This window comes from Scyliorhinus torazame, chromosome 15 (genome assembly GCF_047496885.1).
Source record: "Scyliorhinus torazame isolate Kashiwa2021f chromosome 15, sScyTor2.1, whole genome shotgun sequence".
NCBI classification, from domain to species: Eukaryota; Metazoa; Chordata; class Chondrichthyes; order Carcharhiniformes; family Scyliorhinidae; genus Scyliorhinus; species Scyliorhinus torazame.
The window spans coordinates 207,353,276-207,368,402 of record NC_092721.1 but is presented as its reverse complement, the minus strand read 5'-3'; the positions used below and the strand labels follow the sequence as shown (position 1 = coordinate 207,368,402).

Sequence of the window (15,127 nt, the reverse complement as noted above, 5' to 3'; positions counted from 1 at the left end):
TTATTTACAGTGCAGAAGAAGGCCATTCGGCCCATCGAGTCTGCACCAGCCCTTGGAACGAGCACCCTACCCAAGCCCGCACCTCCACCCTATCCCCACCTGACCTTTTTTTGGACACTAAGGGAAAATTTATCATGGCCAATCCACCTAACCCGCACATCTTTGGACCGTGGGAGGAAACCGGAGCACCCGGAGGAAACCCACACAGACCGCCCCGGAACGTGCAGACTCCGCACAGACAGTGGCCCGAGCCAGGAATCGAACTTCTGGGGACCCTGGCGCTGTGAAGCAACTGTGCTAACCACTGCGCCACCGTGCTGCCCTGGGAGAGGAGAAATTAATCACAGAGTTTGGAACACAGAGCAGGAGAGGAGAAATAGGGAAAATAAAGAATGAGAGGGAGTAAGTGAGAGAGATAGAGAAAGTATAGTATCTTGACTTTTGTACTGTCCAATATTTGATCAACGCGAGTGTCCAGGGTTATTGGGGGTCAGCAGGAGAGTGGGTTTGAGGCCACAGTCAATCAGTCAGACAGGCCGAAAGGCCTTTTTCTGTCCCTAATATTTGCAGACAGCTGTGTAAAGTGGCCGCTGAACACAATACCATCTGCTGTTGATAATCACACAGTTAGCTCTTAACCCAGGGAGAGATGGAAAGAGCGAAAATGTGAAATAGGGAGAGGAAGAAAGTGGAAGGACTGAGTGTCGTTCAGTGATTGATTGGAATAGCTAGCAGCAGAGTCAGAAAAACACCTTTCAATTTAATTTGCAACACTCAAGTGGTTAATTTCTGGTTACTGAATCCTTCTGGAATTTTCCGAGGCTGGATTAATGTGCTCTGTGGGGAGTCAGGCAGGTAACAAGCACCAATTACTAGCTGACAGGAGAGTCCCTGGGTGGATAACATGGCAACAGTCTCCACTGACTGCCAAACCTGAACCACTGGGCGAGGTGTAAACCATCAGCTCCCACATCTGGTGCTGTCGAGGTGACACAGGGATCTGTGAGAGACGGAATCAGAGGTGCGGGCGAACTACTGCGGGGAACACCGACCCAGCAAGGGGAGCAGGCTCGATACCCAACACATCGCCATGGAGACTCAGCTCCAGGTGTTCTGACCAGGAGATTACCTGAACGACACTTTGTGCGAGTGCGTGGTCAGCGTGTGTCCCGGGACAGTGTCACCGCTCCAGATTTCATTGAGCAGAGGAGTGACCAAGACAAAGAGTCAAACATGGAGCATCTAACGGTGAGTGAGAGAGAGTGGCACAGGGGCAGTGTTGGACACAGTCACAGTCAAGGCACCCATTGTAGATTATCACGCAGTGTAATTGGTAAAACTCTTTAATGCCTGACTGCGGAATCTGGGATTGTTGTCCTTCGCGTGGAGACGGTTAGCGGGAGATTTAGTCGAGACGTTCAAAATGCCGACTCAATAGTAACTTTCAAAAGGGAATTGAACAAATACTGGAACTAGAGGAACACGCGAGGATATGGGATCAGGCAGTTCAGACTAATAGATAGCTCTTTGAGAGAGCTGGCAGTGATAGAATAATAATCTTTATTATTGTCACAAGTAGGCTGACATTAACACTGCAACAAAGTTACAGTGAAAAGCCCCTAGTCGCCACACTCCGGCGCCTGTTCGGGTACACCGAGGGAGAATTCAGAATGTCCAATTCACCTAACAGCACGTCTTTCGGGACTTGTGGGAGGAACCCGGAGCACCCGGAGGAAACCCACGCAGACATGGGGAGAATGTGCAGACTCCGCACAGACAGTGACCCAAGCCGGGAATTGAACCTGGGACCCTGGAGCTGTGAAGCAACAGTGCTAACCACTGAGCTACCGTGCTGCCCCTATGATTGGCTGAATGGCTGCCTGCATTGTATTATTCTATGGTTTGCAGAGATGGATGGGAAATGTTGTTCTAATGCGGGGACTCAGGACTGGGACATGCCCCCTTTGACGTAACCCCTACCCCAATCAGGACATGGCTTAGCGCTGTTGCCCCATATCGATCTCTGCTGACCATTGTGCGGGTCAGTTTAGAGTCAGGGCACTTGTGAATTGGGTATCAACATGGAGGGGTTGGGCTGGGGGGGAGGTTGGAATTTCTGCTCAAACTCAAACTGGCAACAAACTGGGATCCCGACGCCCCGATTGTCCATGTAGCTGTGGTCCCTCCATACCCGAACCCTGGGCCCTAACCAGACCCTTCCCCGAATCCCAGAGACAATAGAATCTCCAGCCTGGCTTCAGCCAATGATCAGCACCTGATTCAGCTCCTTATCCCAGCCTCTGATCTCAACCTTCACTTTGAATAAACAGCGACTTGCATTTCACCCCCCCCCCCCCCGATCAATACCTAAACCACGGAGAATCCACACTGTCCCTCTCTCATCCCACACTGTAGCTCGGATGTAAAGAGGGAGAGGGAGTGGGAACTAGATCCAGCAGGAGGGAGCTGGGTGGGGCCAGCTGTCACCTGAATCTCCAGGGCTAAATTCTGAAGTCACTGACAGATCCTGACTTTGTGCAAAAAGAATAAAACTTCATTGGAAACACAAATCAGAAAAGATGCAAAGTAACATTAACTTGCATTTATATAGCACCTTCAATGTCGTAAAACATCCCATAATATTTCCCTGGAGCGATTATCAAACAAAATCTACCAAGGAGACACATAAGGAGATATTAGAACAAACGATCAAAGAGAGAGAGAGTGGGGGAGACGGAGGAGAGAGTGGGAACTTGGAGAGAGCGGGAGATGGAGAGAGGGCGGGGTGAGAGAGGGGGAGACGGAGCGGGAGGGGGAGAGAGTGAATGAGAGGAGAGTGAGGAGGAAAGGGGGAGAGAGAGGGGCGGAGAGGGAGGGAGGGAGGGAGGAGAGACAAAGAAAGGGAGGGGGAGATGGTGAGGGAGAGAGAGAGGGGAGAGAGAGGAGAGGGAACGAGGGGGGGAGCAGGAGGGAGAGGGGGAGAGGGAGAGGAAAAGAAAGGGGGGGAGAGAGGTGAGAGGAGGAGAAGGGGAGAGAGAGAGGGAAAGAGGGATAGAGAGAGGATAAGAGGGAAAGAAAATGAAATGAAATGAAAATCGCTTATTGTCACAAGTAGACTTCAAATGAAGTTACTGTGAAAAGCCCCTAGTCGCCACATTCCGGCGCCTGTTCGGGGAGGCTGGTATGGGAATTGAACCGTGCTGCTGGCCTGCCTTGGTCTGCTTTCAAAGCCAGCGATTTAGCACTGTGCTAAAAATGGGGAGAAAGAGAGGGAGAGGGATGCAACCAGTGGGTTGAGGTTGGATTACCAGGAGGTACCTGACCAGGGGGTGATGGGAGAATGTTTTTTTGTTAACGGAACAACTTCCAACTTTCCCTTACCTATTTAATCTGTGAAAGGGCCAGACTCACCCCGGGTGGCCCTGCGCTTTGAGAGAGTTCCAGTCCTTGGTCAGTCTGATAGTCAAATCCCAATTCCTCCTTACCTTAAACCCCCAGGGATCAGCCCATCCCAATAGAGCTGCAGGAAGATTGCCCGATCATCAGCACCGTGCTATCAATCAACACCCCATCCATCACCTAAAACATACACTCCCTCCACCACCGACACACAGTGACAGCCGTGTGCACCATCTACAAGATGCACTGCAGTAACTTACTAAGATCCTTTAGGCAACACCTTCCCAACCCTCTCCGTCTTCCAACGCTCTCTCTCCATCTCCCCCTCTCTCTCCCTGCCCTCTCTCCATCTCCCCCTCCTTCTCTCTCCGTCTCCCCCATTCTCTCCCTCCTTGACCAAGCTTTGATCATGGCACTGCCATCTAGAAGGACAAGAGCAGCAGATACCTGGGAACCCCACCACTTCCCCCCCAAGTCACTCACCACCCTGACTGGGAAATATATCGGCCGTTCCTTCACTGTCGCTGGGTCAACATCCTCCCTAACAGCACAGTGGGTGTACCTACACCACAAGGACTGCAGCGGTTCAAGAAGGCAGCTCACCCCCACCTTCTGAAGGGCAATTAGGACTGGGCGATAAATGCTGGCCTGACCAGCAACCCCCACATCCTGTAAACAAATGAAACAAACTCTCCCATTTATAACCCCTGGGATTAATTATTCCCACTCCTTAAATCCCGAGGAATGAACACTTTATTTAATCCCTCAGAGGTTAACCTCTCACCCTCTTTATATCCCCAGGGATTAACCCCTTGCTGGGATTAATCCCTCACCTTCTTTATTCCCCCAGGGATAAACCCCTCACCCTCCTTAAACCCCCAGAAATAAACACCTCACCCTCCATAAACCCCCAGAAATAAACCCCTCACCCTTCGTAAACCCCCAGAAATAAACCCCTCACCCTCCGTAAACCCCCAGAAATAAACCCCTCACCCTCCTTAAACCCCCAGAAATAAACCCCTCACCCTCCTTAAACCCCCAGAAATAAACCCCTCACCCTCCTTTAACCCCCAGAAATAAACCCCTCACTCTCTGCAAACCCCCAGAAATAAACCCCTCACCCTCCTTAAACCCCCAGAAATAAACCCCTCACCCTCCTTAAACCCCCAGAAATAAACCCCTCACCCTCCTTAAACCCCCAGAAATAAACCCCTCACCCTCCTTAAACCCCCAGAAATGAACCCCTCACCCTCCTTAAACCCCCAGAAATAAACCCCTCACCCTCCTTAAACCCCCAGAAATAAACCCCTCACCCTCCTTAAACCCCCAGAAATAAACCCCTCACCCTCCTTAAACCCCCAGAAATAAACCCCTCACTCTCTGTAAACCCCCAGAAATAAACCCCTCACCCTCCATAAACCCCCAGAAATAAACCCCTCGCCCTCCTTAAACCCCAGAAATAAACCCCTCACCCTCCTTAAACCCCCAGAAATAAACCCCTCACTCTCTGTAAACCTGCAGAAATAAACCCCTCACCCTCCGTAAACCCCCAGAAATAAACCCCTCACCCTCCGTAAACCCCCAGAAATAAACCCCTCACCCTCCTTAAACCCCCAGAAATAAACCCCTCACCATCCTTAAACCCCCAGAAATAAACCCCTCGCCCTCCATAAACCCCCAGAAATAAACCCCTCGCCCTCCATAAACCCCCAGAAATAAACCCCTCACCCTCCGTAAACCCCCAGAAATAAACCCCTCACCCTCCATAAACCCCCAGAAATAAACCCCTCGCCCTCCTTAAACCCCAGAAATAAACCACTCACCCTCCTTAAACCCCCAGAAATAAACCCCTCGCCCTCCTTAAACCCCAGAAATAAACCCTACAGCATCATTGACCCTCCAGAGTCCAGCACTCCACAGTAGACTGCGTAGGCACACATTCTAAACTCTCTCTCCCTCCTCCATTAGCAGATTATTTCTCCCACGGCTCCCCCCATCCCCCTCAGCACACACACGGATACAGAGAGTTAACTTCTTACCTGAATCATGGTGGGGAAAGAGATGTGTTTGAACTCATCAATGATGGTCCCTGGATAGGGGTGGGGGCGGGTGTGTTTTTGACCGTTTGACCCACTGTCCTCTAACTCCTTCACCTCCTGTGTCCAGGAAGACAACTGGAGGGAGATTGCTGGGAAGAAGATGAAATTCCCGACCAGTCTGATTGGAGCAATTTATGATGGGAATTTGGCCAAACTGTACAAGCTGTTGCAGACCAGCGATGGGATCCTGAGGCAGCTGGACGATTCTGAGGACCGGTCCTGGAGGGAAGCCCTCAACCTGGCCATCCGGATGAGCAATGACGAGATTATCATCAACCTCCTGCGACTGGTCAAGTTTGATTTCCGGCAGATCCACGAAGCACTGCTCGTGGCCGTGGACATGAACCTGATCAATGTGGTCAAGCTCCTGCTGGAGCAGCTCGACCAGCAGAAAGGAACAAGTCACAACAAGGTGGATATCATGTCTTTCTCACTGGCCCTGTTTGACCATTCCATCGACAGCTCCCGCTTCGCCCCGGGGGTGACCCCATTGACCCTGGCTTGCCAGAAGAACCTGTTTGAGATAGTGGACCTGCTGATGAAGAAGGGGCACATCATCCCCAACCCCCACAAGATCTCCTGCGCCTGCCCAGAGTGTCTCAATGCCAGACAGTATGACATGTTGAAGTTCTCCCTGTCACGCATGAATACCTACAAAGGCCTAGCCAGCAGGCCATACCTGGCCATCGCCAATGAAGATGCCATGTTGAGTGCCTTCAAACTGAGCAGAGAACTCAAACAGCTATCGAAGAAAGAGCCGGAGTTTAAGGTTGGTAATTTTACAACAGAACACTCGACGCACTGTGGCCGACAAACGAAAATCACACACTTTGGACAGTATTTAGCCCGTGAGGCACGGGGCAGAACACAGGGCCATAAAGGTGGGGGGCAGCGCTGCACCTATGCAGTCAGATACCAGCACCAATGGAACCAGGTCTCACAGGCCTCTGCTCAGGAGGGCAGGCCTACTCGTCCCCCGCCATGTCACACATGCTGCTCCGCACCACCACGCACTTCACCCCCAGATGGCCAGTACAATCGAGCCCTTTAACTCTCCCATTTACCCAGTGGCTACAAATCTGGTTGTTGAAGGTTCTACTCCCACCCCAGAGTCTGAAATATATAATCCAGGCTGACACACCCCTGCAGGAATGAGGGAGGGCTGCACTGTCAGAGGGTCAGTACTGAGGGAGTGCCGCACCGTCAGAGGGTCAGTACTGAGGGAGTGCTGCACTGTCAGAGGGTCAGTACTGAGGGAGTGCTGCACTGTCAGAGGGTCAGTACTGAGGGAGTGCTGCACTGTCAGAGGGTCAGTACTGAGGGAGTGCTGCACTGTCAGAGGGTCAGTACTGAGGGAGTGCTGCACTGTCAGAGGGTCAGTACTGAGGGAGTGCTGCACTGTCAGAGGGTCAGTACTGAGGGAGTGCTGCACTGTCAGAGGGTCAGTACTGAGGGAGTGCCGCACTGTCAGAGGGTCAGGACTGAGGGAGTGCTGCACTGTCAGAGGTTCAGTACTGAGGGAGCGCTACACTGTCAGAGGGTCAGTACTGATGGAGTGCTGCACTGTCAGAGGGTCAGAACTGAGGGAGCGCTGCACTGTCAGAGGGTCAGTACTGAGGGAGCACTGCACTGTCAGAGGGTCAGTACTGATGGAGTGCTGCACTGTCAGAGGGTCAGAACTGAGGGAGCGCTGCACTGTCAGAGGGTCAGTACTGAGGGAGCACTGCACTGTCAGAGGGTCAGTACTGAGGGAGTGCTGCACTGTCAGAGGGTCAGTACTGAGGGAGCACTGCACTGTCAGAGGGTCAGTATTGAGGGAGTGCTGCACTGTCAGTGGGTCAGTACTGAGGGAGTAATACACTGCCAGAGGGTCAGTACTCAGGGAGTACTGCACTGTCAGAGGGTCAGGACTGAGGGAGTGCTGCACTGTCAGAGGATCAGTACTGAGGGAGTGCCGCACTGTCAGAGAGTCAGTACTGAGGGAGTGCTGCACTGTCAGAGGGTCAGTACTGAGGGAGTGCTGCACTGTCAGAGGGTTAGTCCTGAGGGAGTGCCGCACTGTCAGAGGGTCAGTACTGAGGGAGTGCCGCACTGTCAGAGGGTCAGTAGTGAGGGAGTGCTGCACTGTCAGTGAGTCAGAACTGAGGGAGTTCTGCACTGTCAGAGGGTCAGTCCTGAGGGAGTGCTGCACTGTCAGAGGGTCAGTACTGAGGGAGTGCTGCACTGTCAGAGGGTCAGTACTGAGGGAGTGCCACACTGTCAGAGGGTCAGTAGTGAGGGAGTGCTGCACTGTCAGTGAGTCAGAACTGAGGGAGTTCTGCACTGTCAGAGGGTCAGTCCTGAGGGAGTGCTGCACTGTCAGAGGGCCAGTACTGAGGGAGTGCTGCACTGTCAGAGGGTCAGTACTGGGGGAGTGCTGCACTGTCAGAGGGTCAGTACTGAGGGAGTGCCGCACTGTCAGAGGGTCAGGACTGAGGGAGTGCTGCACTGTCAGAGGGTCAGTACTGAGGGAGTGCTGCACTGGCAGAGGGTTAGTCCTGAGGGAGTGCTGCACTGTCAGAGGGTCAGTACTGAGGGAGTGCCGCACTGTCAGAGGGTCAGTACTGAGGGAGTGCTGCACTGTCAGAGGGTCAGTACTGATGGAGTGCTGCACTGTCAGAGGGTCAGAACTGAGGGAGTGCTGCACTGGCAGAGGGTTAGTCCTGAGGGAGTGCTGCACTGTCAGAGGGTCAGTACTGAGGGAGTGCCGCACTGTCAGAGGGTCAGTACTGAGGGAGTGCTGCACTGTCAGAGGGTCAGTACTGAGGGAGCACTGCACTGTCAGAGGGTCAGTACTGAGGGAGTGCTGCACTGTCAGAGGGTCAGTACTGAGGGAGCACTGCACTGTCAGAGGGTCAGTACTGAGGGAGTGCTGCACTGTCAGTGGGTCAGTACTGAGGGAGTAATACACTGTCAGAGGGTCAGTACTCAGGGAGTACTGCACTGTCAGAGGGACAGGACTGAGGGAGTGCTGCACTGTCAGAGGGTCAGTACTGAGGGAGTGCCGCACTGTCAGAGAGTCAGTACTGAGGGAGTGCTGCACTGTCAGAGGGTCAGTACTGAGGGAGTGCTGCACTGTCAGAGGGTTAGTCCTGAGGGAGTGCCGCACTGTCAGAGGGTCAGTACTGAGGGAGTGCCGCACTGTCAGAGGGTCAGTAGTGAGGGAGTGCTGCACTGTCAGTGAGTCACAACTGAGGGTGTGTTGCACTGTCAGAGGGTCAGTACTGAGGGAGTGCTGTACTGTCAGAGGGTCAGTACTGAGGGAGTGCTGCACTGTCAGAGGGTCAGTACTCAGGGAGTACTGCACTGTCAGAGGGTCAGTACTGAGGGAGCGCTGCACTGTCAGAGGGTCAGTATTGAGGGAGTGCTGCATTGTCAGAGGGTCAGTGCTGAGGGAGTAATACACTGTCAGAGGGTCAGTACTGAGGGAGTGTTCCTCTGTCGGACGGTCAATACTGAGGGAGTGCTGCACTGTCAGAGGGTCAGTGCTGAGGGAGTACTGCACTGTCAGAGGGTCAGTGCTGAGGGAGTGCCGCACTGTCAGATGGTCAGTACTGAGGGAGTGCTGCACTGTCAGAAGGTCCGTACTGAGGGAGTGCCGCACTATCATAGAGTCAGAACAGAGAGAATCAGGGTGCCAGGCAGTGAGACTCTATCTACATCATTCCCCTATCACCCCCTGTACTCACTGATCTACATCATTCCCCTCTCACCCTGTAATCACTGATCTACATCATTCCCCTATCACCCTGTACTCACTGATCTACATCATTCCCCTATCACCCTGTACTCGCTGAACTACATCATTCCCCAATCACCCCCTGTACTCACTGATCTACATCATTCCTCTATCACCCCCTATACTCACTGATCTACATCATTCCCCTATCACCCCCTGTACTCACTGATCTACATCATTCCCCTATCACCCTGTACTCACTGATCTACATCATTCTCCTATCACCCCCTGTACTCACTGATCTACATCATTCCCCTATCACCCTGTACTCACTGATCTACATCATTCCCCTATCACCCTGTACTCGCTGATCTACATCATTCCCCTATCACCCCCTGTACTCACTGATCTACATCATTCCCCTATAACCCCCTGTACGGAGTGATCTACATCATTCCCCTATCACCCTGTACACGCTGACCTACATCATTCCCCTGTCACCCTGTACTCACTGATCTACGTCATTCCCCTATCACCCCTTGTACTCACTGATCTACATCATTCCCCTCTTACCCTGTACTCACTGATCTACATCATTCCCCTATCACCCTGTACTCACTGATCTACATCATTCCCCTATCACCCTGTAACCACTGATCTACATCATTCCCCTCTCACCCTGTACTCACTGATCTACATCATTCCCCTATCACCCTGTACTCACTGATCTACATCATTCCCCTATCACCCTGTACTCGCTGAACTACATCATTCCCCAATCACCCCCTGTACTCACTGATCTACATCATTCCTCTATCACCCCCTATACTCACTGATCTACATCATTCCCCTATCACCCCCTGTACTCACTGATCTACATCATTCCCCTATCACCCTGTACTCACTGATCTACATCATTCTCCTATCACCCCCTGTACTCACTGATCTACATCATTCCCCTATCACCCTGTACTCACTGATCTACATCATTCCCCTATCACCCTGTACTCGCTGATCTACATCATTCCCCTATCACCCCCTGTACACGCTGACCTACATCATTCCCCTATCACCCCCTGTACTCACTGATCTACATCATTCCCCTCTCACCCTGTACTCACTGATCTACATCATTCCCCTATCACCCTGTAACCACTGATCTACATCATTCCCCTCTCACCCTGTACTCACTGATCTACATCATTCCCCTCTCACCCTGTACTCACTGATCTACACCATTCCCCTATCAACCCCTGTACTCACTGATCTACATCATTCCCCTATCACCCACTGTACTCACTGATCTACATCATTCCCCTATCACCCTGTACTCACTGATCTACATCATTCCCCTATCACCCCCTGTACTCACTGATCTACATCCTTCCCCTATCACCCTCTACTCACTGATCCACATCATTCCCCTATCACCCCCTGTACTCACTGATCTACATCATTCCCCTATCACCCCCTGTACTCACTGATCTACATCATTCCCCTGTCACCCCCTGTACTCACTGATCTACATCATTCCCCTATCACCCCCCTGTACTCACTGATCTACATTATTCCCCTATCACCCTGTACTCACTGATCTACATCATTCCCCTATCACCCCTTGTACTCACTGATCGACATCATTCCCCTATCACCCCCTGTACTCACTGATCTACATCATTCCCCTATCACCCTGTACTCACTGATCTACATCATTCCCCTATCAACCTGTACACGCTGATCTACATCATTCCCCTATCACCCTGTACTCGCTGATCTACATCATTCCCCTATCACCCCCTGTACTCACTGATCTACATCATTCCCCTATCACCCCCTGTACGGACTGATCTACATCATTCCCCTATCACCCCCTGTACTCACTGATCTACATCATTCCCCTATCACCCTGTACTCACTGATCTACATCTTTCCCCTATCACCCTGTACTCACTGATCTACATCATTCCCCTATCACCCGGTACTCACTGATCTACATCATTCCCCTCTCACCCTGTACACGCTGATCTACATCATTCCCCTATCACCCTGTACTCACTGATCTACATAATTCCCCTATCACCCTGTACTCACTGATCTACATCATTACCCTATCACCCTGTACACACTGATCTACATTATTCCCCTATCACCCTGTACTCACTGATCTACATCATTCCCCTCTCACCCTGTACTCACTGATCTACATCATTCCCCTATCAACCCCTGTACTCACTGATCTACATCATTCCCCTATCAACCTGTACACGCTGATCTACATCATTCCCCTATCACCCTGTACTCGCTGATCTACATCATTCCCCAATCACCCCCTGTACTCACTGATCTACATCATTCCCCTATCATCCTGTACTCACTGATCTACATCATTCCCCTATCACCTTGTACTCACTGATCTACATCATTCCCCTAACACACCCTGTACTCACTGATCTACATCATTCCTCTATCACCCTGTACTCACTGATCTACATCATTCCCCTATCACCCCTTGTACTCACTGATCGACATCATTCGCCTATCACCCCCTGTACTCACTGATCTACATCATTCCCCTATCACCCTGTACTCACTGATCTACATCATTCCCCTATCAACCTGTACACGCTGATCTACATCATTCCCCTATCACCCTGTACTCGCTGATCTACATCATTCCCCTATCACCCCCTGTACTCACTGATCTACATCATTCCCCTATCACCCCCTGTACGGACTGATCTACATCATTCCCCTATCACCCCCTGTACTCACTGATCTACATCATTCCCCTATCACCCTGTACTCACTGATCTACATCTTTCCCCTATCACCCTGTACTCACTGATCTACATCATTCCCCTATCACCCGGAACTCACTGATCTACATCATTCCCCTCTCACCCTGTACATGCTGATCTACATCATTCCCCTATCACCCTGTACTCACTGATCTACATCATTCCCCTATCACCCTGTACTCACTGATCTACATTATTCCCCTATCACCCTGTACTCACTGATCTACATCATTCCCCTCTCACCCTGTACTCACTGATCTACATCATTCCCCTATCACCCCCTGTACTCACTGATCTACATCATTCCCCCCCTGTACTCACTGATCTACATCATTCACCTGTCATCCCCTGTACTCACTGAATTACATCATTCACCTATCACCCTGTAGTCACGGATCTACATCATTCCCCTATCACCCTGTACTCACTGATCTACATCATTCCCCTATCACCCCCTGTACTCACTGAATTACATCATTCCCCTATCACCCTGTACTCACTGATCTACATCATTCCCCTATCACCTTGTACTCAATGATCTACATCATTCCCCGATCACCCTGTACTCACTGATCTACATCATTCCCCTATCACCCTGTACTCACTGATCTACATCATTCCCCTATCACCCTGTACTCACTGATCTACATCATTCCCCTATCACCCCCTGTACTCACTGATCTACATCATTCCCCTCTCACCCTGTACTCACTGATCTACATCATTCCCCTATCACCCCTGTACTCACTGATCTACATCATTCCCCTACCAGCCTGTACTCACTGATCTACATCATTCCCCTATCACCCCCTGTACTCACTGATCTACATGATTCCCCTATCACCCCCAGTACTCACTGACCTACATCATTCCCCTATCACCCCCTGTACTCACTGATCTACATCATTCCCCTCTCACCCTGTACTCACTGATCTACATCATTCCCCTATCACCCCCTGTACTCACTGATCTACATCATTCCCCTATCACCCCTGTACTCACTGATCTACATCATTCCCCTACCAGCCTGTACTCACTGATCTACATCATTCCCCTATCACCCCCTGTACTCACTGATCTACATCATTCCCCTATCAACCCCTGTACTCACTGATCTACATCATTCCCCTATCACCCCCTGTACTCACTGATCTACATCATTCCCCTATCACCCTGTACTCACTGATCTACATCATTCCCCTATCACCCACTGTACTCACTGATCTACATCATTCCCCTATCACCCTCTACTCACTGATCCACATCATTCCCCTATCACCCTGTACTCACTGATCTACATCATTCCCCTATCACCCACTGTACTCACTGATCTACATCATTCCCCTATCACCCTCTACTCACTGATCTACATCATTCCCCTATCACCCACTGTACTCACTGATCTACATCATTCCCCTATCACCCCCTGTACTCACTGATCTACATCATTCTCCTCTCACCCTGTACTCACTGATCTACATCATTCCCCTGTCACCCCCTGTACTCACTGATCTACATCATTCCCCTATCACCCCCCTGTACTCACTGATCTACATCATTCCCCTATCACCCTGTACTCACTGATCTACATCATTCCCCTAACAACGCCTGTACTCACTGATCTGCATCATTCCCCTATCACCCTGTACTCACTGATCTACATCATTCCCCTATCACCCCTTGTACTCACTGATCGACATCATTCCCCTATCACCCCCTGTACTCACTGATCTACATCATTCCCCTATCACCCTGTACTCACTGATCTACATCATTCCCCTATCAACCTGTACACGCTGATCTACATCATTCCCCTATCACCCTGTACTCGCTGATCTACATCATTCCCCTATCACCCACTGTACTCACTGATCTACATCATTCCCCTATCACCCCCTGTACGGACTGATCTACATCATTCCCCTATCACCCCCTGTACTCACTGATCTACATCATTCCCCTATCACCCTGTACTCACTGATCTACATCATTCCCCTATCACCCTGTACTCACTGATCTACATCATTCCCCTCTCACCCTGTACTCACTGATCTACATCATTCCCCTATCACCCTGTACTCACTGATCTACATCTTTCACCTATCACCCTGTACTCACTGATCTACATCATTCCCCTATCACCCGGTACTCACTGATCTACATCATTCCCCTATCACCCTGTACACGCTGATCTACATCATTCCCCTATCACCCTGTACTCACTGATCTACATAATTCCCCTCTCACCCTGTACTCACTGAGCTACATCATTCCCCTATCACCCTGTACTCACTGATGTACATTATTCCCCTATCACCCTGTACTCACTGATCTACATCATTCCCCTCTCACCCTGTACTCACTGATCTACATCATTCCCCTATCAACCCCTGTACTCACTGATCTACATCATTCCCCTATCAACCTGTACACGCTGATCTACATCATTCCCGTATCACCCTGTACTCGCTGATCTACATCATTCCCCAATCACCCCTTGTACTCACTGATCTACATCATTCCCCTATCACCCCTGTACTCACTGATCTACATCATTCCCCCCCTGTACTCACTGATCTACATCATTCACCTGTCATCCCCTGTACTCACTGAATTACATCATTCCCCTATCACCCTGTAGTCACTGATCTACATCATTCCCCTATCACCCTGTACTCGCTGATCTACATCATTCCCCTATCACCCCCTGTACTCACTGAATTACATCATTCCCCTATCACCCTGTACTCACTGATCTACATCATTCCCCTATCACCTTGTACTCACTGATCTACATCATTCCCCGATCACCCTGTACTCACTGATCTACATCATTCCCCTATCACCCTGTACTCACTGATCTACATCATTCCCCTATCACCCTGTACTCACTGATCTACATCATTCCCCTATCACCCCCTGTACTCACTGATCTACATCATTCCCCTCTCACCCTGTACTCACTGATCTACATCATTCCCCTATCACCCCTGTACTCACTGATCTACATCATTCCCCTACCAGCCTGTACTCACTGATCTACATCATTCCCCTATCACCCCCTGTACTCACTGATCTACATGATTCCCCTATCACCCCCAGTACTCACTGAC

General features: G+C 50.8%; 1 protein-coding gene across 1 annotated transcript in view; it reads left to right on the top strand.

Annotated features, from left to right (window-relative positions):
* The first annotated feature begins 587 nt into the window (after positions 1-587).
* The window catches only part of trpc2b (transient receptor potential cation channel subfamily C member 2b), a 159,458-nt gene continuing 144,918 nt past the window's right edge, over positions 588-15,127 (top strand). Inside the window, exons 1-2 of the mRNA XM_072477525.1 lie at positions 588-1,248; positions 5,566-6,267. Coding sequence (XP_072333626.1) covers positions 1,234-1,248; positions 5,566-6,267 — 717 coding nt within the window. The 5' untranslated portion in view covers positions 588-1,233. The remainder of the gene's footprint in view (positions 1,249-5,565; positions 6,268-15,127) is intronic.